The following is a 23,551-nucleotide window of genomic DNA, read 5'->3' as shown; positions in this document are numbered from 1 at the left end:
TACCTATATGAATGTTACCTATATAAATGAAAGTGGTTTCAGGTCATTATAGGGGAAGATTGCCAGAAAAAGATATGCAATATGTTTGATTTATGATAATGCTTTATCCTGAAGATCAAGTTGCTATTAGTTAAACATTTTCCTTTCTTTTTTACTCTTCAGGTGCAACAGTTGAATAACATGGATGAAGTATGTTATGAAAATGTTTTGAAACAAATAACAGCTGGACACCAGGTATATTTATTTGTTGAAAGGTGATTTTAGAGATTTATTTATGAAAAATGTTAATTTTCAGCCTGTTTAAGATGTCATTCTTATTTATTTATTTTTATTTAGGCCCTGACCTTCCATCTTAGAATCAACATTCTTTTGGACTGCCTGTGTTTCCTTTGCTTTCACTATCCCCTTCTGTGCCTATGCCTTATTCTTTGTCTCCATGAAAATTCTTTAGAGTTAAGTGCTTTTTCTGTTGTTTGCTCATTTTTCCTATCTAATTATGGTAGGTTCTGTTTTCTGGGAAGTTGGGGTGCCCTCTTAAACTTTAGTCTTTCCTTGATGTTATTCTCAGCTTATTTTCTGGGTTGTTACTAGTTTACTAGATGGTCTGAGGGCTGAGAGCTCTGAGAGCCCCCTCACCCTGCTGCTTCAATTGATCCTTGAGATGCTGATAGCTTAAAGACTTTCCCCAGGCTTGGGTGTTAGCTTTTGATCTCAGTCTGAACTTGATCAGGTCAGGTGCCGATCAGATTCTAGCCCAGTGATGGGCAACCTTTTGAGCTTGGTGTGTCAAAATTTGCCAAAAAAAATGAGCATAACTCAGGTGGTGTGTCACTTTGAGAAAAAAACAGCATAATTTCGCAATATTCATAGTTTAAAAAACAAAAATGTATAATTGTAATGTATAATTATATTTAATAAACCAAAATAGGTAAATTAATATAGGTAGAATTGTCATCTATAGTGCACAGAGTGTCTACGCTACACTGCAGCAAATGTTTCATCCTTGGCATGCAGCCCCATTCTTCTCTGTATGTGGCCGCGTGTCATCGAAAATGGCTATGCGTGTCAGTACTGTCAGTGCTGACACATGTGTCATAGGTTTGCCATTACCATTAGCCCCAGGCTTAGGCTCAGGGTTTTGGTTCCAAGGTATTCTTGATTCAATCAGTACACTCTTGATTACCCTGTCCTGGAGCTCCAATCTTAGTTTTGGGCAAAAAGATGGGAGGGGGGCTGCCCCTGAGAACTGTGGCCTCACTCCAAACATGGATTATGTCTTCATCGCAAGCCCAGACTAGGATTCCTGGCTTCGCTCTGTGCCCACACAAATAGGCTCCCTTCAGCCCAGATTGCCCTGGGCTGGGACTCTGGTCTTCTCCACAGGTTTGCAATTTCAAGGGATGTGAGTTGGCTTGGACCACTATTTGCCTGGCAGGATCTCAGGGTCTGAATGTTAGCTAGAGCTTAAGTTGGAACCTGTGAGAGCAGATGTAATGGGAGTGGAGAGAGGGAGGTTTGTGGTTTGCCCTTGGCTTGCTCTTTACTTTCTGATATGCTAGCTCTCTTCCCCTATTACCTCAGTTCCCCAGATAGTCTCTGCCTACCTTTTGATACTTTCTTTTCTTTTCTTGAAGGTTATTTCACTCTGTCTCCTTGTTGGTTCTTTCATTCCTGTTTTCATTTTGTGGCGATACTTTAATCTTGGTTTGGAAAGGTTTTTGTAGTGAAATGGAGCTGCTACTCTAGTTACTCCTCTATCTTGGCTTCACCCTAGAATCTATATTATGTATTGGTTCCAAGACAGAAGAGTGGTAAGGACTAGGCAACTTGCCCAGGGTCACACAGCTAGGAAGTGTCTGAGGCCAGATTTGAACTTAGGATCTCCTATCTCTAGGCCTGACTCAATCCACTGAGCCACCCAACTGCCCCCAAGATGTTATTCTTGTGTTAAAAAATGAAGTCCTTATGAATGATGAAAGTACATTTTATTTGAATGCTAGTTTTGTGTAGATTTTTTAAAAAATCACCTAAGCATAAATAGTATGCATAATTATAATTCCCCATATTATACCACTTAAAATGTTTTTAAAAATCATTTGTGTCAAATAATTTTATTTTGAAATTAATATTTTAAGTCCTACTCTGTAACCTTATATAGAATGTAAGTTTGGTCCGGTATCTTATGCTTAGAAGTTGTATTTCATTTATACAACATTTTTTTGAGGGCAAAATAATTGATAATAACAATCCAACACTTTTAGCATCTTTTGTGTCATTTAACATTCACTAGAAATCTATGAAGTACTTAAGGCAGCTTTTTGCAGATGAGCAAATCACAGAAAACATCATTATTGTAGCATTCTTCTTTGTGTGCATGACTTGATAAGTTTAAGGGCTTGGAAAGCAGTGAATTTTTCTCTTCCACTTAAAATCTATAATGCCTTGTACATTTTCTTCATTTTGTTTAGGGCAGTACCTGTAATCGATTCATTTGGGGATCTCCTTGATAGAAACGCCCTCCATTAATGCAGTTTAAGTCATTGTGTTATTTTTTAATTTTTTGATAGTTTAAGCTCAGTGGAATCAAACTCATTTTCTAAATATTACTTCTGAATATAATAGGTTTGTGTAATATAGTATAGCTGACTAAATGCTCAAAGATTTATCTTTTCATCTACTATCTAATTCTAAAATCATTTCTGTAACAAGCTAGGACTGGCTGTCAATTATTGAAAATCTCTCTTCTTTACTTTTTGTAACCATCCAGTGCTGTATGCCAAGAAAGCTTTCTGTGTTATGATAAATGTAGTTCCAAACTATGTAAATTATTTTGTAATTTTCTTGTTGGTTTTGTTAAATCTGTGTTTGCATATGTTATCAAGAACTTTCACATTTTTAAAACCATATGGAAATGCAAATATAAATACCTTACATTGAAGAATATAATAAAAGATTTTGAATTTTGATTCTGATTAAAACATTAAATGTGTTTCTGCCAGTAGCTGTTTTAGTAGTAGTATTTAAAATTGAAATTATCTCATAGACAATCTTTCAAATTAGGAATGGCTAGTCACTAAAAGATTATAAAGTTAAATCATTATTTTATCTTAAGAAATGCTCTCATTAAGCAGATTATTTCCTGTTTCAGATGTATAATTATTATTAAAATTATGATGAAATACATAAGCAAGCAAGCACTTTTTATTGAAAAACAAAGTACTTTATAAGGAAAATAACAATTTGTTGTCTAATTTTTGAATTTTATGGACTTTGCCATCAAATAGTACTTTATATTTTTCAAAGTACTTTAGTACCTATTATTTCATTTTCACAACAATTTTTTGAGATATGTAGGGCAGGTTCCCATTTCCGTTTTACTGTCAGGAACTGCCCAATAATAAATAATAAAGCCCAAACTAAACAAATATTCTTTTTTGACTTCTTGTCTAATGTGTTTCCAGGTTACATCATTTTGCTTGTTTAAATGGATGTGTAAACATTAGACCTTTAAAGAAGGTACCTGATGAAATCAACTAGTTGAATGACAGAAATGTCATACCTATTTCCTCTATCCATATAGTTTGCAATGATGCACTTTGAGGTTTGGGGCATTAGAAGGTATGAGTAGTGAGAGATAGATATTTGATGATATTAACATTCATTGTTATAGCCTCTCCCCACCTTGAAGAACAGTATATTATCATGCATTTGTGATGGGGTATTTAGTGAAGTTGAAAGACTACTGAAATAAGAGGTTTGGGTGGAGGTAGAGCCAGAGCCTAGCTATTCTTTGGAGATTAGAAGAGTACAATAAAGAGGGTGGATTTTCTGAGTTAGGGTGATAATATTTGGCTCTATTTCCCAAAAAGATAGTGTGAAACTTGAGCTGGTTAAGCCCTGGTGTTCTTGGGTCTTCATCCCATTTGTTATTATTCTGGTGTATCTAAATGTTCACGGGTGTTTATATTAGTCAGTCAATATCTAGAGTTCTTTACCATTTCATCAATACCAAAGTTAGGGGATCCTAATATTTTTGAAATGTGAATCTTGTCCAGTACTACCCTTTAAAACCATACCAGTAGCATTTGCTGAAATTTTTGTCTCAAATGCCAATGACTACCTATGACAGGAAATACAAATATTTGTAATTTGCAAATTTAATAGAGCCACTATTGGAGTCTATAGGGTTTTGGTTTTCATTATGATAGTCATTACTTGACATGACATAGATTTATTAGATTAATTATTTTTTTCCTTTTTTTAAATGAAATATTCCTATATTTTAAAATGTCTCTTTTAAATAATATGCACATTCTTATGGAAAAGTTGTTTCTGACCTCTCAACTAAACCTACTTAACACACAGATATAAAGCAGATCTCTGAATGCATTTCTGATTTCAGTTATACTAAGAAGGTTTTCCTTTTCCTATTAGCTGACTATTGGCACTGAAATGACATCACTGGAAATTTATTATTTTTTTTATAAAATGCAGATATTCTTGAGTTTACATTTAATTGCTGTCATTCATTTACACTGCAGTATAAATCATATTGAATCTTTTTTCCAGTGTGATCAGTAGATGAGAATACACCTTCAAGAATGGCTAGTATTGACAGGAAAAGAGGAAGAGGGAAAACAGTGGTGAATAGGAGAATAGGTACAAAGATAAATGTATTATTGCGTGCTTCAAAACCTGTAACACTAGGTGGGTAGTGAAAAGAAAGTATCCTTGTCAAATTTGGTTGGGTATGAGGTTTCTGGTAGCTGTTCTGGTTGATGAATGTCTCAAAGAAGGAGATGGGCATAGAAAAGTGATAGAGACACTTGATTTATTTCACAATTTTGCCTTTACTTTTGAATAAAAGTGTGTCTGAGAAAAAACCATAGGTTTATATTTTTGATTTAGAGTCAGTATTGTTATAGAATACCAAGCCCTAAAAAGACCTTAGAATTCACATAATTAATAGAAATCCTGAAAATCAAAAGAGAGATGAATAGAAATGAAAAAATAAAAGCCATTGAATTAATAAATAAAACCAGGAGACAGTTTTATGAAAATCCTCATAAATATAACCACTGGCTAATTTGATTTAAAAAAAAAAACTAAATTACCAGTATCAAAAATGAAAAAGATGAATGCAGAACCCCTGAAGAAGAATTAAATAATTTATCTAATTTGATCTCCTCATCCTTCTTTTTATATAGTTGATGAAACTGAGACTTAGAGAAGTTAGTTGCATATACCATACATCAAAAAGCTTTGGCCTCATTTAGGTCTGATTTTTTTTTTTTAAACAGTGACTGGGGCCTATTTTCTCTGATTAAATAAAGTGTTTTCGTGAGTAATGAGGGTAGGTGTTTAGGTGCCACAAAGAACAGAATGCTGGGCCTCGAGTTAAGAAGATCTGAGTTCAAATCTAACCTCGGGTCCTTAATAGCTGTGTACCCAGGAGAAGTCACTTAAAAAACAAAACAAAACAAACAAAAAAAAAAACTTTGCCTCATTTTTTCAAACTGTAAAAGGAGGTCAATAATAGCACCTGCCTGGCAGTGTTGTAAATATGATATTTGTAAAGCACATAACATAATTTCTGCCTCATAGTAAGCATTTTATAATTGCTAGCTATTATGAGAAGTCATATATCCCACGGATTCTAGTCAGGTTCAAATCCATGCTTCTCCTTAATGATTTCTCTGTAATGCCATTGAATGAGTATATCTTCCTTTCCTTGTTCCTCTTTCAACCCTCTTATGCATCTGACTCTGAGAACAAAAATCAATTTGGCATTAGCGTTATTTTTGGAAATGTTTCATCGAATTGCCCTTTATCTCCACTTAATGTTTTTTGAGACTTCCCAGACCAAAATACCCTTCCTATATGTGTTTGTTTATCAGTGGTTTCTATCACATCCAACTCTTTGTGATCCCATTTTCTTGACAAAGATATTGGAATGGTTTTCTGTTTCCTTTTTCAGCTCATTTTATAGACGAGGAAATTGAAGCAAACTTGGTTAAATAACTTGCCCAGGGTCTCACAGATAGTAAATATCTGGGGTAGGATTTGAACTCAAGTATTTTTGACTCCATGCCTGGCTCTCTATTCCACTAAGCTATCTTCCTATATGTGTTGCTTCCTCCCATTAGGATTTATAGTCCTTGAGGGCACAGGCTTTTTTAGGATCATAAATCTAGAGCTAGAAGAGACCTCAAACCATTTAGGCTAATTCTTTCATTCTACAAATGGGGAAACTGAGGCCTGGAAAATTGCCATGATTTGTCCAAGGTCATACAGATACTAGGTATTTATAAGAAGCAAGGCAAACCCAGGCATTTTGGAAGTATGAGAGATGGAACACAGCAGGAGAAAATGAGAGTGACAGTTGGCTGAAGCAAAGACTTCTGGGAAAAGATCCAAATGAATACTTAAGCTTTGGGGTTTACAGCCTAGGAGGGAGATGGTTTATTGGGGGCTATGGGACCCACAAAGTGAAATCTGGAGAGTTTCCTGAGACCTTCAGTGAAGATTGATATCACTTGATCTCTATTCTATTAGTTCCTAATCACACTGGAAATATACAACAGTTTCTTCAGTTTGGCCAGAGGTGTCCGGACTTCAGTGGGGTGCTGACCCCTGGGACCCACAAATATTGCCTTGAACCTTGCCCTTCATTATTCCTCTTTAGTTTAGTAACAATTCTAGATATAGGAGTACTATTTGGGATTGGGTGAGAGAAGCTCTGTTTTGGGGGAATGCAGAGGAACCTCTGCGGGTACCCTATATGGTGAAGGACTGAGAGGGGATTTAAGGAATACCCTGCACCCCTTTTCCTGAGAACTCCATCATATTTCCCTTGATTATTTTGTTCCTGTAATAATCCCTAAAAATTTGCTTCAGTCAGATCAGAGTGAACTCAATTGGTGGGAGGCAGAACAAGTGGGTTGAGGGAGGAAGGAACGCAGACCTCCATTTTTAAACCCGATTCCAGTTGGAGATTTCCGGGGGAGGGTTCAGTGTGCTCTGCCTGATATGAACATCTTATTGGGGTCACACTTGTTTCCCCTGGAGGAGAAGACATTCCTTTAACTTCTCTACCCTGGCAGGAATGTCCTGGGATCCCCATTTCCCCAATAAACCCTATTTTGTCTCCTAGTAAGGAGGGGTGGCTGTGAGGGAGAAGAGGCTCTTAAACATCAACCCAAGGAGTGAACCACTATACCCCAATCCTTGTGATCACCCCCCTTCTTACACATTATAATCAGAAGAAGAAATGTATTCTTGTATAGGCAGTCTAATGAAAAAGCAATTGTTATGCACTTACTATGTTTCCCTTTTGTGCTAGGGAAAGAATACAAAAAAGGGAATGTGGCAAAGTAGAAAAACCACTTGCTCTACAATAAGACATTTCTTTTGCTTAATAAGGACTTTTTACATATCTATTTTCATGGTTTGGGTTAAGGTAGAGGCACTAGGGCAAAAGTTGCAAGCAGGAGAAAGCACTATTTCATTCTTCTCTCAATATGAGTATTATAATATTCCAATAGAATAATAGAAATATAAGAGTCTTCATCCTACAGAGCACCTTAAAAGTACATAAAGCTTGATGTAAGAGATGTAATTATAATTCAAGTGACCATTGTCATAATTGTTTATAATAAATATCTTTCAAGATGAGTTTCTGAGTTCCTATTTTTATAATAATATTTGAACCGAGGAAGCAAGTTTCATAATATCTAATGTTAATTACTGGTATTATCTCTTGTCATTCTAATTGATTCTTGGAATTTCTCAGGATATATAAGCAGAATACTGTGATAGCTTTTTATTCCCATAAAATTTTCTTGTTATCTAAAGAAATGTAGGTAGATTATGATTAGATGTTTATGTCTTTTTTTCTTCAGGTATTATATGCATATTTATGCACATATGTTCATTTTTATTATGGAATATTTATATGCCTAATTTTACATAATGATAAGGTTTCTGCTATTTAATGAGAACTAAAGTTTATAATTTAATTGTAGGAGCTGAATTGTCTGCAATTTTGATTCTCTATTTATAATCTAGTTTCTTGCACAGTATTATGTGCATATGTATCCTTTTTTTTTTTAAAACCCTTACCTTCTGTCTTAAAATCAATACTGTGTATTGGTTGCAGGGCTAGGCAATTGGAGTTAAGTGACTTGCATAGGGTCACATAGCTAGGAAGTGTCTGAGGCCAGATTTGAACCTATGACCTCCCCTCTCTAGGCCTGGCTTTCAATCCACTGAACTACCCAAGTGGTCCCCTGTGGATTGGTTCCAAGGCAGAAGACAGGTAATAAGAGTTAAGTGACTTACCACCTGGTCTTACAACTAGGAAGTGTCTTGAGGTCAGATTTGAACTGAGGACCTCCTGTCTCTAGTCTTGGCTCTCTATCCACTGAACACCTTGGTGCCCCCAAAGAATGGACGTTCTAATTAAACATAACATGATTATAATGGAATTCTGCTCATCACAAAAGGCTCAAACATTTCTTGGTGAAAGGTAGTTTTACAGAAAAAATTAAAGAGCATTCAAACTATTGCCCAGTCTTCCAAATACTTTGCAAATATTTCCAGTAAAAAAGAGAAAAGGTAGGGGGCACCATGTTGAAATATCAAGCTAATTTAAAGTTTATTGTTTTTATATTTATCTTTTACATTAATCTCATTAGCTCTTCTCAGGCTCTTATGGTATTAGAAATCAAATCTGTTTCTTTTACTTAAAAATCTTCAGCGTTTAGAACTCTGGATGCCTAGTCATTTTTAAAATTATATATTTATTTATAATCCTATAGAGAAATCCATTATCACAAAGAATATTTTTGTTTTTTAATTCTACCTCTCCCCCCATTTGCAAAATGGGCTCCAAATACCACTTAACTAACGCATATTTTTTAGGTGGATCAACCAAAATTTATCTAATGTTATAATGTGTCCAAACTCAATTTACTAAGTTGTTACTTGGAATTCCATATTGTAAAAAAGTAATTGCTTCTAAAAATCTAGTAGTTACAGATCATTCATTTCAAAGGATTGTAATTTCACTGTTAACTTTTCATGCAGAGATTCAAAAAGAGTATATTGGTGTAGATTCTATTTCTTAAGTACTGGACTATCTCAACGTTTTATAAAAACACCTTACATGAACTAAATTTAATGTTATACACTTTTGTGAACAAGATTTTCGCCTGTTTCTGTAAAGTTGTGGTTTAAAATATCATTAAGTTAAAGCAATTATTCTTTTTATAAGTACCTACGTGACATAATGTTTCATGAGCTCAGAAGGATTTGTTTTTCTTGCAAACAAATTAGTACGTTTCCTGTTGTCAAGAAGAAAGAAAGATATGTGTCTCTTTTTGCCTTTTCAATATTAAAGCTTTAATCCAAATTTATTATTCTGGGAATTAATCTGTCCAGTTTAAGTGTCTGAAGACATCTTTACTTTCTTCCCTATTTAAATGTGTTCTCACTTTGTTTTAGGTTTAAATGGGCCTTTTGCACTCTTGTTAATATATGTTGTTTTAAGTCATCTTGGAAATAAATGAAAAAAAATAAATAAGTGAATAGAGGCCCTCCCCTTCTAGTCTTCATTTTGTTTAATTGATAAATATAAAAGTAGTCTTTTAATTTCAAGAGGACATATTTACCAGGTGTATGCTCATTAATGTATTTTAAGATTTAAACTATTGATTGCAAAACATAGGTCTTTTCTAAACTGTTAAAAATGGCTATGGTCATCATGGTTTTCTTCTTTATTTCTGTGTTTATGTATTTACTCAATAACAAAAGTACAGTAGCAAATAAAGGTATCATCATTGGGATTTTAAGCAGTGCAGAATTTATTTAGAAGATTAAATAATACTTTCCATTAAGCAAGTCCTGTCTGTGTAACTTGCCTTCTTCGAGCAAATCAGAAATTTCTGGAATTCTTCCCTAGATATTGTGTGCAATTTATTTGACATTTTTATTTTATCAGGAAGTTTAGGTATTTTAATACTTGCATTTGTCCAAATTATTTAATAATTTTACTGAATAGTTTGTATTATTTCTATTTCTAGGCATCCCCATGTTCACTTTTTCATCTAAAGATTGGTCATTTGTCCTTAAATTTATTATTTAAAGTTTTTCTTTTCAGAAATTGGGATGTATTATTCTGATAATTTTATGTTGTAGTTGATATGTTCATGTGCTTAATAAATTTTATTTTACATTTTGCCTTTAAAAATATTAAAAACAGTAGGAGGTAGTTGCAGTTAACACAGGCATGTGTTATGACAGATGGAGAAAATCTTTTCATGTTGATTTTTCAACAGTCATACTCTGCAAGACTTCAGGATCTTTCTGGCTATTGGGAAATTAAAAGTTGGCGATTCAGCCTTTAATTTTAATCCATCTGCTCAAACTAATGAGATGTCTCATTTATAAGCTTCTCTTTGCATTACCAAGTGCAAGTACAGCTTTACCATTCCTGTTAGTAAATCTCCTTCTGTGTAACTTGTAGAGTGGAAAGTAAGTAATTGATCCCTAAACCTTAAGTTTCTTTTTTCGCCCCTGAAATTCAAACTCCATTACCATGACTGAAAATAAATTAGAAACTGACTTAAAGGTCATGTCATGCCTATTATAAATAAGTAACTTGTTCTTTTTGTTAAAAGTATGAGAAAAATTAAGATGTCCTATTTTAAAACTTTAGTTTAAATAACCTCCAGTTTCTTACATGAGCAGGTTTTTAAACTTTTGGAGCAGCAAAGTATTCTTGATGATATTTACTGTAAATGAATTATTGAATAATTTGAGAATGATAATCTACATAGTTTTTCTTCCATGGTTATAATCATTCAATAGATTTTTTCCGGACCTTAGGTTCACTTTTCTGTCAGAAAAGAAGACCAAAAGCACAGTTTTAATTTGTTATGACATTCTTACATGTTGTGATTTTATTCCATAAATTTAATTATACTTATTTCATTTAGACATAGCATGATTAAATATGTACACAGGTAAGCAGAACAATATTTTCAAATGGATTTATTGCTTTGTGAACTTTTTTATAAGGGTAAAATTATAGAATTACTGACATCTGCCTCTTCCCCCCACCCCCTTTTCCTTTCTGCCTACTGGTTGGTAAAGTAACTTAAAGCAAAATAAAAAGCAGATTCTTAAAAAGATTGTATAACTTTATTTAGAGTAAAAGTTTTTTCCATTGCACCTGTACTACTAAAGATGCTAGAAATAGATCCTTAATTAATAAAAATGTTTAAAAAAAGAATAGGGTCAAGAAGGGTTTCCTGAGTTTGTCCTATACAGATACTTATGAATTGGCATCCCCAAACCCTGTCAACAAAGGAATTCACATGGGTATTGTAATGTGGAACTGTCCTAGAGGGATGTTAGATGTTACAACCCACCTAGGAACTCCACAGGGCCAGTGAATCACAAAAATCCTTGGCTTATGGAAATAAAGTTTATTTTAAAAAGGGAATAAAGGAAACTGGTAGGTAGGACCCTAGTACTCTTCAAACTAACTCCACCGAACTTCTAAGTCTTCTGAGTAAGGAGAGCCTTCTGTTTCTTCTGTGGGCCCTGTTCTACCTAAGAACCCCTTCCCTTCCTGCCGCCCCCTCCCCCCCCCCATACTTTCTGACTATCCTAATCTTTCCACGAGTGCAGTGATTCCCAAAGTGGCCACCATCGCCCCCTGGTGGGTGCTGCAGCAATCTAGGGGGGCAGTGATGGCCACAGGTGCATTTGAATAACTGTGATTTAAGATTACTGCTGACAAAAATAGAGCTGAGGATTACTAAATTGGTAGCAACACACTAGGTTCATCTTTCTCGTTAATATGATTTTGAATGTTTTAACTTTTTTTGTATTACATTCTATTCTGAGTTCAATAAATAGTTTCATAATTTCAAAGTTCAGTGTTTCTAATTTACACCTTTCTTTACTATATTTTATGAAAAAGGTAGAAACATTAATACATATATCTTTCCAATTAATTGCTATTAAAATTAAAAAAAATAATTTCTAGGGGGGCCTAAGTAATATTTTTTTCTGGAAAGAGGGCGGTAAGCCAAAAAAGTTTGGGAACCACTGCACTAGTGATTAATAAAATAAAGACAATAGCCGGGGTTTGGCTATACTAAGTAACCCAAAGTCCAGATGAAAAATCTTTGGATTACCTTAGCCCAAGAGGATTTCTTACAGATGAACCACTGGCAGCTGATCTTTGAACTTAAGGAAAATGGTTTCATCCAAATAAATTCTCTACCTACATTCGAAAGATTTTTCCACGGAATCTTAACTCTCCAGAGAAAATCTCTTAGAGCAAAACTGTCCTTCAGGTTGGTGGAAATTCAGGCAGAGAGTCAAACCCTACTTTATCCAGCTTGGTGGAAATCCAAGAAGGAAGTGAAGTCAGTTATTTTCAGTTCAGACTCCCACAATTCCTTTCTCTTCCCAGAACCTCTCCCAGGGCTTATCTCAAAATTCCCTTCTTTCAGCTAATCCTAGAAATCACTCTACCCCTAACTTATATTCCTTTAATATGTCATGATCTATTGTCAGCAATGCCAAATTGAAACTCTGTGATGACCATTTCATCATGAGAATAGTAGAAAATCTCTTACTTTTTCAGGTTATCAATAACTAGGAAACCTTTCTCATTCTAACCGTTACAATCTAAAGATCCATTACTTAACCAGAATAAGAACCGAGCAGCTTTGTCTTTGCTCCATTTTCAGTTATCATCATGTAGTCAGTTAATTACCCTAAGTAGATATCCTATCCTTCCTATGATCCTTTTTTCTCCTAATAAATAAAAAAAATTTTTAAATTATAAAAAAAACAAGCAAAGCACTTGTCTCCCTATACTTTTTCTGACCAGCTTAAATTTAATCTGAGCTTCAGCACTTTTGGTGTTCTTCTTAAGACTGTCCCTGTTACCATCCCATAATTTCATCATTTGTAGTCGTCTTTGAAAAATTTTTTTCAAAATTTTATGAAGATGCCCACTGTAAAGAGAACCCACTTCTATTGCTTTAGGTAACAGCTTTTCCCCTTCATCACTGGAATTAGTTCTCTATGTATCTTAGGAATTTAATTCGTGATACCCTGCCACCCCCTAATTTTTTTGTATTTCAGACTATGGAGAAGGAAATGCCAAACTACTCTAGTATCTTTGCCAAAAAAGTCCCAAATTCTTAAAAAATCCCCATTCTTAATTTTGTTTCTAAACCCACTTATTTAACTATAGGAGATTTTGTGTATATGTTAACTACAAAAGCATTTTTTTAAAGCACCTTTCTAATTTATGAGCTGAGTTTTGTATTTGATCAGTAGTTCTTAACTTTGGTTTATAATTTTGTGACAAACTTAATTCCTCCTTTACATTAAAAAGCTGATCTCGGTTCATTTTTATTTAAACATTTTTAATGGCATTTTTATTTTAAAATAAATCTCTCTCCTGTATTTACCTAGGTATCTCTCACTACACCACTTCAACTCTCCTGTGTCCTTTATGATGAAATAAAAAAGAAGAAAAATTACTTTAGCAACTAATATTTTTAAAAGTCTGACAAAATATAATGTTCCATAAGCATAATATCCCCCAACACCCATCTTTGCAAAGATACTCTTTTTTGAAGACAAGCTTAGTTATTACAATTTTATGAGCATTAATTTTCATTGTTTTATTGTTGTTGTTCCATTCATGGTTATGGACATTGGATTTGTTATTTTCCTGGTTCTGCTTATTATACTTTTCCTTAGTTCATATAAGCCTTGTGATGCTTCTCCATAATATTTGTATTTATTATTTCTTGTAGTTCAGTAATGTTTCCTTACATTCATATATCACAGTTTGTATAAACCATTCCCTAAAATAGTGGTCATTAATTGGTTCCCACTTGTTTCCTACATGGAAAAAAGTTTCCCCCCCTTTGTCATTGTTTTCTTTGGAGTAGATAACTAGCAGTAGAATTTCTTGGTAAAAGAAGATAGCCATTTAGGTTGTTTTCTTTACATAATTAAAAATTGTTTTTTAGAATAATCAAACTGTAAATAACAATTTCAATATTTAATATTTTCTATGCCAGAGGCTTTCATTTTTTATGCATTTCATTTATCCCTTTAGACCGGTGGCTCCCAGACTTTTTTGGCCTACTGCCCCCTTTCCAGAAAAATATTACTTAGCCCCCTGGAAATTAATTTTTTTTAAATTTTAATAGCAATTAATAGGAAAGATAAATGCCTGTGGCCATCACCGCTCGCCTGGATCACTGCAGCACCCACCAGGGGGCGGTAGCACCCACTTTGGGAATCACTGCTTTAGATTATGGTGGTGTGTTGTTTTTTTTAACCTTTTCTTTCTATCCTTAGCACATAGCACAGTCCCTTGCACAAAGTAAGTGCTAAATAAATGTATATCCTCTAAATTCCCATGTACCTTCTGGGACTTCTACATGTATCTTTTCTTATATACCTGACACATTGGGCCAAGAGAAAAATGAACGTGTTTTGTTTTTTTTAATTTAATTTTTTAATTGTTGTTGTTAATTTTTTAATTGTTGTTGTTGTTCTATATTCCACTTCCTCTATCACCTTCATTCATATACATCTGCCATCCATATCACCTTATCTGAATCCTATTGGCTATACCTTCTGGTCCCTAGATAATTTTTCCCTTTTTCTTAAAGAGTTAATACATAGCTTACAATCTTTGTAATTTCCTATCCCTGCCTTTATATTTAGAGATCTAAATTTATATGCTGGTGTCCCCTTAAGTGACTTCATTTCTATTTTATCATCTTATTTATCTCCTATACTCTGTACCTTCAGTCACATCTAGGGATACTCTTAATTTTGGCATGATCAATGAATGTTACACTCTATAGTCCTTAACTATGAAATTCCTCTTTCTTAACTCATCTTTGCCACTCCTTATGCTTTATCCTTCTCAAACCTATTTTCTATCCTCAGTATGGCTTCCAGTCTCCAGTTATTCTACTCCTGCATTGCCCTGCTTTCTCTAGTCTTTAAACCTACTCTAGGCTTACTTTCCTTCTTTCACTTAACTTGTTCAGTGTTACACTATCTTCAGTCATTTAATACTTGCCCTGACTCACTGTCCTCTTATTGCTTCCCTTTTTTCAGACTCCAACACTTATTAACATAAAAAGTAAATTCTTAGAGAAACTTTTTCTCTTTTTACTTTACTGAATTATTTTATTCCCTCATTTGGGCAACAAGATTAATTGATACTAATAGTAGACCTCAGCCGTCTACCCATTTGCCTTTAGGGTTCAACAAAATGTTGGCCTCAAGCAAGATGAAAGGGGCATGAGGCCCCAGGAGCAGAACCCCCAGCAACTTTCTTGTTCCTAGCTAGTAGTGTTTGTGGATCACTTAAGTTTATCCTTAAGTTGAGTTGCAGTATTGTAATTAGCTAAACAAATTGAATATCTATCCTAAGTCTGGAACAAATTTGATGAGCCCCTGAGAACAGAGGAGAACCAAGCTGTCTAAGGAGGTAAAAACTGGCTCAGATTAGAAAGACAGAGCCAGTTGAAGAAGCCAGTTGAAGATTAATATTGAGATCAGGCCTGTGAATGGCCACTGCACTTCCAGCTTGGGGAAGATAAATATACATGTGTACTATGTGTCTTCTGGTTATATACATGGTGCCTTTTTCATGGTTAATATCTTTAAATATGTGTAAGTATACATAAAAGTATATATATACACATAAAAGTACATACATACAACTATATATTCACATATACATAGATGTATATATGTTAACATGCATTGTGTATCTAAAATGTAGTCATTGTTCATGCTATCTAGGGTGCTTGTTTACAATGAAACAAAATAAGGCTTCCTGACATCATCTTATATTTGACCATAGAGCAGGGGTTGGCAATGTATGGCTCTCGAGCCATATCTGGCTCCACCTCCCGACCAGCCAGTCCCAGCAGAGCCCCAGGATGTTCCCCAGGGGGCCCTTCAGCCCCCACCCCATATTCCAGAGCCTTTGGCTTCCATCCTCCTCCTTCCACAGGCGTTTATGGCTCTCACGGCCAAAAAGGTTGCCGACCGTTGCCATAGAGTATCAGATTCTCTGTCCAATAGTTCTTTTCTTAGAGAAATTATGTTCTTCAGATAAATTCTAGCCCAACCTATCAAGTGGGTTACTGATGTTCTGACTGAGAAAGTCAGCAAAAGGATGGAACCTGGGATGGAATAGATAAAGACTAAGAAATTAAGGCTGATAAACAGTCTTAAGAAGAGGTAAGAATTCTTCCTTAGAGGAAAGCTGTTATTGTGTAGGCATACATCATTGCAGGGTACTATGATGCGTAAGATTTCTGTCGCTGATATATAGAATACATTCAAATTTTTGTTGAAATATCTGCTTGGTCATATTACTCTACACATCCATTCTAAAGTTAACCTGGGAAGGTTGATGATAATGTACATAATGAGGTTGATGCAATATCTGAACACATAGCTATAATTGTTGTAGTACTTTGTATTGCTGTGGAGGCTGTTGTCCCTGGATCAGAACCATTTCTTCACTATTTTCCCCACTCCTGTCTCCAGAGGACCTTTCTTCTTAACTCCCCTGGGGAAAAACAATGATGCCATCCATTTCTAGTTTCCTCTTCTTCCTATTTTCCCATTATTTTAGTATTATCCCTAGAACATCACTCCTCTTCTCTAACATCACTGAATGAAGTATTTCTTCTTGCCAATTACAAACTCTCTTCTGGAGCACTTACTCTCATTATTTTCTGTCTCTGATGACCTTGCCTCAGCTTTAAACTCTTAACTCTCCTATTGACTTAAAACATGATCACCTTGGTGAATATCCAGCAAATAAGACAGGATTGATTATGTAGATAAGAAAACCAAGAGAAAGTAGTCTCATGAAATTTTGGAGAGAAGAGAGGGATCAACAATATTAGAGGCTTCAAAGATCTTACATATAAGAGACAACATGTACATTTATAATTGTATAGAATAAATTCAAAGTAAATACATAATATATAGTTCTGACTTTTCGGGTAATTAAAATTTTATAAAAATATTTTTCTCTTAAAAATTTAATAAGTCTTATGAAATTGATGTTATAAAATTACAGAAATTTAGAGTTCAATAGACTCTCAGAGACCATTTGGTCCAAGATTCTTCATTTTATAGATTAGGAAATTAAGACATACAGTTTATATGGTTTTTAAAAAATTGTATATACACACATACTAGTGCTAGCTACTAGTTATTAAATGATAACCAAATGCTTACTGTTTGAATTAGATTAAAAAATTAACACAGTGGAGCAGAAGAGAAAGAAAACCTACAAGTGTTTACTAAGCATCTATTTAGAAGACTGGAAAAACTATAGAGGGATGAAACCGAAGCAAGAGTAGGATTTGTTGTTGTTATTGTTTTGTTGGGGTTTTCAAATCTTTACCTTCTACCTTAGAACTAATACTAAGTATTGGTTCCAAAGCAGAATGGTTAGGGCTAGACTTTTCAAGTTAAGTGACTTGCCCAGGGGTACATAGCTGAGGAGTATCAGAGGCCATATATGAACTCAGGACCTCCTGTCTCTAGGCCTGGTTTTCAATACACTCAACCCACCTAGCTATTCCTGCAAAGGCAAATTAAAGTTGGGAGAGAATGGATCATAATAGAATTTTAGTACTAAATATTTCTTAGGGATTAACTAAGAAGAACTCAGGAAACTGGTATCAGCAAATGGCCTAAATAGAATATAATTGCTTTATGTTCAGGCTAATATTTTTCCTATGATATCCCACTATGATTTAAGGTGCTATGTTCAAAAGAATTGAACATGAAACTTCAGTGGACCAGTAGCTTCCACTGATGTTTTTATTGATCCAATTCATCTGCACACTAAAAAAAGCCTTGGTCTGTGTAGGAAAAAAATATAATTGCATTAAAACATTATAGAGTCTCATTTTTAAATAGAATACAGTTTCCATGAGGGCAAAGATTCAGCATAATGCCTTGCAGAGTTGTTTGTTTTTTAAGTCAGTTCTATAATTTCACTGTTATAGAGAATCGTGATGAGAAATTTCCTTTACCAGTTCAACTCATCACATACTATGTAGTTTATCGTCATGGGGAATTGTCTGGAGTACTAAAGAGTGTAGTCATCAGTGATTTTCTTAAGCATCACACAGATATTATGTTCAAAGGTACACCTTAAATTCAGGTCTTACTGACTTGGGGATAGTTGCTGCGCCTCATAGAAAGTACTTAATATAAGTCTTGTTGAAGAAATGGATGATATTTGAATTTTAACTTAAATGAATTGACTTGAATGAGTTAAGTTTTCTCTTTCCCCCCTAAACTATTATGATAATACAGAGTAGTAGTAATAATAGTAGAATGAGCACTGAATTTCAAGGTAAGATCTAGGTTTGAACCTTAATGATTACTTAATAATTCCCATTCAGATAAGGGTAGTGTCTTCCAACTCCTAACATCATATGATCCTATGATTTTACAACTTCGAAGTCAGTACCCAGGGCACTGGGCATGTAATGCAATTTTATTCATCTATATGAATTACAAGAGCAATTTTATTCATCTATATGAATTCAGATATCTTTAATATTTTAAATATTTATTTTAGTGCAGGAATTTTTATAGTCCCTATATAAACAGAACCTGGATTTATGATTTGCAACTGATTTCTTTCATTAAACGAGTATTATTTCGTGACTTAAATCAGTTAAGATTGTTTTATTGTTCAGGAGCTCTATCATTGAAGGTTTTACCTATTCAAGAAGAAAGCATAATTTTTCAGTCACTAAGATGAAAAATGTTTAATATTTTGGGAAATTGAGTATAGAATGTTACTTGTCAAAATTTTAAGATGCACTACTTTTGTAAAAGTTTGACATCCTGGAAACAATATTAAAAGAATTGTTTCTTGAATCCCTAATTTCTGTTGCTTGTCATCTTAGATAGGCAGAGATACATAGTAGATTAGAATCATAAAATTACATGCTTTGAATGGACTACTACTAGCTCCAAGCATGAATACCATTATCTTACTATCAGAATTTTTAGAGTAGCATGAATCAGGGGGCAGCTGGGTAACTCAGTGGTTTGAGAGCCAGGCCTAGAGTCAGGAAATCCTGAGTTCAAATATGACCTCAACACGCCCTACCTGTGTGACTTGGGCAAGTCACTTAACCCCCATTGCCTAGCCCTTACTACTCTTATGCCTTGGAACCAATACATAGTACTGATTCCAAGACTGAAGGTAAGGGTTTAAAAAAAAAAAAGAATAACATGAGTCAACTTTTTTGCTCTGAATAGTGACGAGAACTGTTAGTGCTTTGGCTGAGGGCATATGATAAGTATTATTAATGCAGTTTTAGCAGTTAAAATTCTCTGAGAACTAAACTTATAAACAGTCACTTCTGAAGATTGGTGAAATTTATGTCAACATTCAGTACCATGCTTTAAAGAGGTTATACTATGTTAACCTAAATCTGTTTAGTTTGTGCTTGCAGTACATATTTTGTCACTTAAAAGCTAAGATTTCTTTAGGACTTCAAACTCTTAATGTGAGAAAGCAACTTGGCTTTGAACTGCATAATCTGCATCTGATTCAGTTTCTTGGAGCTATGGAACCACTTCTTTCTTTTTTGAATTACTTACCTTAGCTTATTTGCATAATTTAATGTATAGAGGTTGGCCAGTAATTTACAAAATTTTCTTATATAACTAAGACTTAATTAACCCTACTTAAAATAAGCTGAACTTTCATTACATAATTTTGTGATGGCTGTCTACCTTGTTTGATAAGCAAAAATATATCTTTTAGTTTGTTGACATTCTTTTTCTCAGAAAACTAAAATCAACTAATAATTAATTAAAAGCATTTTCCATGGTTACAGGATTCACGTTCTTTTCTCTCCCTCCCATAGTCGAAGCACAATTCCTCAAGGTTTTATGTGTGTCATTGATCAAGACCTATTTCCATACTATTGATGTTTGCACTAGGGTGATCCTTTAGAGTCTATATCCCCAGTCATATCTCCATCAACCCATGTGATCAAGCAGTTGTTTTTTTTCTGTGTTTCTACTCCCAGAGTTCTTCCTCTGAATGTGGCTAGTTTTCTTTCTCATAAATCCCTCAGCCTTGCTCTGGATCCTTGCACTGCTGCTAGTAGAGAACTCTATGATGTTCGATTGTACCACAGTGTATCAGTCTCTGTGTACAATCTTCTCCTGGTTCTGCTCCTTTCACTCTGCATAAATTCCTGGAGGTCATTCTCTTTCACATGGAATTCCTCCAGTTCTTTATTCCTTTGAGCACAATAGTAGTCTATCACCAACAGATACTATAGTTTGATCAGCCATTCCCCAATCGAAGGACATTCTCTCATTTTTCAATTTTTTGCCACCACAAAAAGCGTGGCTATGAATATTTTTGTACATGTAGTTTTCCTTATTATCTCTTTGGGGCATGTGCTATGGCTGGATCAAAAGGCAGATGGTCTTTTAAAGCCCTTTGAGCATAGTTCCAAATTGCCATCCAGAATGGTTGGATCAGTTCACAACTCCACCAGCAATGCATTAATGTCCCAGTTTTGCCACATTCCCTCCAACATTCATTACTCTCCCCTGTTGTCATTTTTGCCAGTCTGCTAGGTGTGAGGTGATACCTCCGAGTTGGAGTTGTTTTGATTTGCATTTCTCTAATTATTAGAGATTTAGAACACTTTCTCATTGCTTATTGATAGTTTTGATTTCTTTATCTGAAAATTGCCTATTCATGTCCCTTGCCCATTTATCATTTGGGGAATGGCTTGATTTTTTTATACAATTGATTTAGTTCCTTGTATATTTGAGTAATTAGACCTCTGTCTGATTTTTTGTTATAAAGATTTTTCCCCCCAATCTGTTACTTCCCTTCTAATTTTGGTAGCATTGGTTTTGTCTGTACAAAACCTTTTTAGTTTAATGTAGTCAAAATTATTTATTTTACATTTTGTGATTTTTTTTCTAACTCTTGCTTGGTTTTAAAATCTTTCCTTTCCCCTAGATCTGTTGCAAGATAAATTAATAAAATGTTTAAGATTAGTTATTTGGGAGGCTTAGCAAGCAGGGTTGGAGAATTCTAAATGGAATGAGGATGCAGGAAGTTTTGTTTCTCTCCCTGAGATGGACTCCATGTTGGCTGGGAATAAGTTGTAACTGACCCCCTGGGAGACCTCAGAGGAAGTAGAGTTTGAATCCTAATATCCTGGTGTCTAGAAAGAAAAAGCCATATGCCTGTGGGAAAATTGGTTGAGACTATAAAACCTAATCAGGGTTGCTGGTCAGCTCAGGTTGGTTTAGCTCCCTGACTTACCCAATTGAAGGAGTACTGGCTGAGACCTGGGAAAGAGCTGAATCATCACTGGATTTGGAGAGGACACAGCAGTGAGCATCCCACTTTCATTCCTGATATTCATTGTGCCTTGCCCTGCTATAATCTCTATCTTAGTGTAGATAAATTCATTCCCTGACCCTGATGCTTGCCTATAGAGTGGTAGAATGGAACCCCTTTCCCTTCCTTCAAACTATAGTTTATTGAATTAAACCCCTGTTTATAAAACCTTTTGAAGTCTACTCACTTGTTAGTTTCACAGACTCCTTGGCTAGGTGGATCTGTGTTGGCAGTTGGGCCTCCAACTCCCAAACCCATTCTAAATTGTAGGTCCCCAACTTGTTAATCCCAGTCTATTGCCTTGTCTTATCTCTTACTTACCCTTCCTCAGAACCCTGATAATATTTAATTTAACCCCCAATTTTTTCCCATAAGAGATCTGACGAGTATATTATTCTGTGCTCACCTAATTTACTTATAGTCTCCTTCTTTATATTCAAGTCATTCACCCATTCTGAGTTTATCTTGGGTATAAGGTGTGAGATGTTGATCTAGGCCCAATATTTCTCATATTGTTTTCTAATTTTCCCAGCAGTTTTTGTCAAGTAGTGGGTTTTTCTCCCAAAAGCTGGGGATCTTTGGGTTTATTGAAGACTGTCTTACTGAAGTCTCTTACCCCTAGTCTATTCCACTGATCCTCCTTTCTGTCTCTTAGCCAGTACCATATTGTTTTGATGACTACTGCTTTATAGTATAGTTTAAGATCTGGTACTGCTAGGCCAGCTTCCTTCATATTTTCTTCATTATTTCCCTTGATTTTCTGGGTCTTTTTTTCTTTCAAATGAACTTTGTTATAGTTTTTTCTAATTCAGTAAAAAAGTTTTTTAGTAGTTCATGGCACTAAATAAGTAAATTAATTTGGGTAGAATGGTCATTTTTATTATGTAAGCTTGTCCTACCCATGAGCAATTAATGTTTTTTCAATTGTTTAGATCTAGTTTTAATTGTGTGGAAAGGGTTTCATAGTTATATTTGTATAATTCCTGCATTTGTCTTGGCAGATAGATTCCTAAGTATTTTATATTGTCTAGTGTGATTTTGAATAGAATTTCTCTTTCTAACTCTTCCTCCTGCGATGTTTTCGAAATATGTAGAAATGCTGATGATTTCTGTGCATTTATTTTGTATCCTTCAACTTTGCTAAAGTTGTTGATTATTTCCACTAATATTTTAGTCGATTCTCTAGGATTCTCTAAGTAGACCATCATATCATCTGCAAAGAGTGATAGCTTGGTCTCCTCATTGCCTATTTTAATACCTTAAATTTCTTTTTCTTCTCTAATTGCTACTGCTAGTGTTTCCAGTACAATGTTAAATAATAGAGGTGACAATGGACATTCTTGTTTCACTCCTGATCTTATTTGGAAGACTTCTAATTTATCCCCATTGCAGATGATGTTTGTTGATAGTTTTAGATACATACCACTTATTATTTTGGGGAAAGGCCCTTCTATTCCTAAACTTTCTGGTTTTTTCAGTAGGAATGGGTGTTGTATTTTGTCAAAAGCTTTTTCAGCATCTATTGAGATAATCATGTGGTTTTTGTTGGTTTACTTGTTGATATGGTCAATTATGTGGATGGTTTTCCTAATATTGAATCATCCTTGCATTCCTGGTATAAATCCCACCTGATTGTGGTGGATGATCTTCTTGATTACTTGCTGGAGTCTCTTTGTTAGTATTCTATTTAAGATTTTTGCATCTATGTTCCTTAGGGACATTGGTTTGTAGTTTTCTTCCTCTGTTTTTGATCTACCTGGCTTTGGGATCAGTATCATATTTGTGTCATAAAAGGACTCCTTCTTTGCTTATCATATAAAATAATTTGTATAGTATTGGGATTAGTTGCTCTTTGAATGTCTGATAGAATTCACTTGTGAATCCATCAGGTCCTGGTGATTTTTTCTTAGGGAGTTCTTTAATGTCTTGTTCAATTTCTATTTCTGATATGGGATTATTTAGGTATTCTATTTCTTCTGCTGTTAATCTAGGCAATTTATATTTTTGTAAATATTGATCCATATCACCTAGATTGTTACATTTATTGCC

The 23,551-nt window shown here is 34.6% G+C and overlaps 1 protein-coding gene across 1 annotated transcript in view; it reads left to right on the top strand.

The window, feature by feature from the left end:
- ASCC3 (activating signal cointegrator 1 complex subunit 3) overlaps window positions 1-23,551 on the top strand; it is a 357,810-nt gene that overhangs the window by 95,897 nt on the left and 238,362 nt on the right. Inside the window, exon 11 of the mRNA XM_044675397.1 lies at window positions 163-234. Coding sequence (XP_044531332.1) covers window positions 163-234 — 72 coding nt within the window. The remainder of the gene's footprint in view (window positions 1-162; window positions 235-23,551) is intronic.

Source organism: Gracilinanus agilis, chromosome 4 (assembly GCF_016433145.1).
Source record: "Gracilinanus agilis isolate LMUSP501 chromosome 4, AgileGrace, whole genome shotgun sequence".
NCBI lineage: Eukaryota > Metazoa > Chordata > Mammalia > Didelphimorphia > Didelphidae > Gracilinanus > Gracilinanus agilis.
This window is presented reverse-complemented; position numbering and strand designations above follow the sequence as displayed.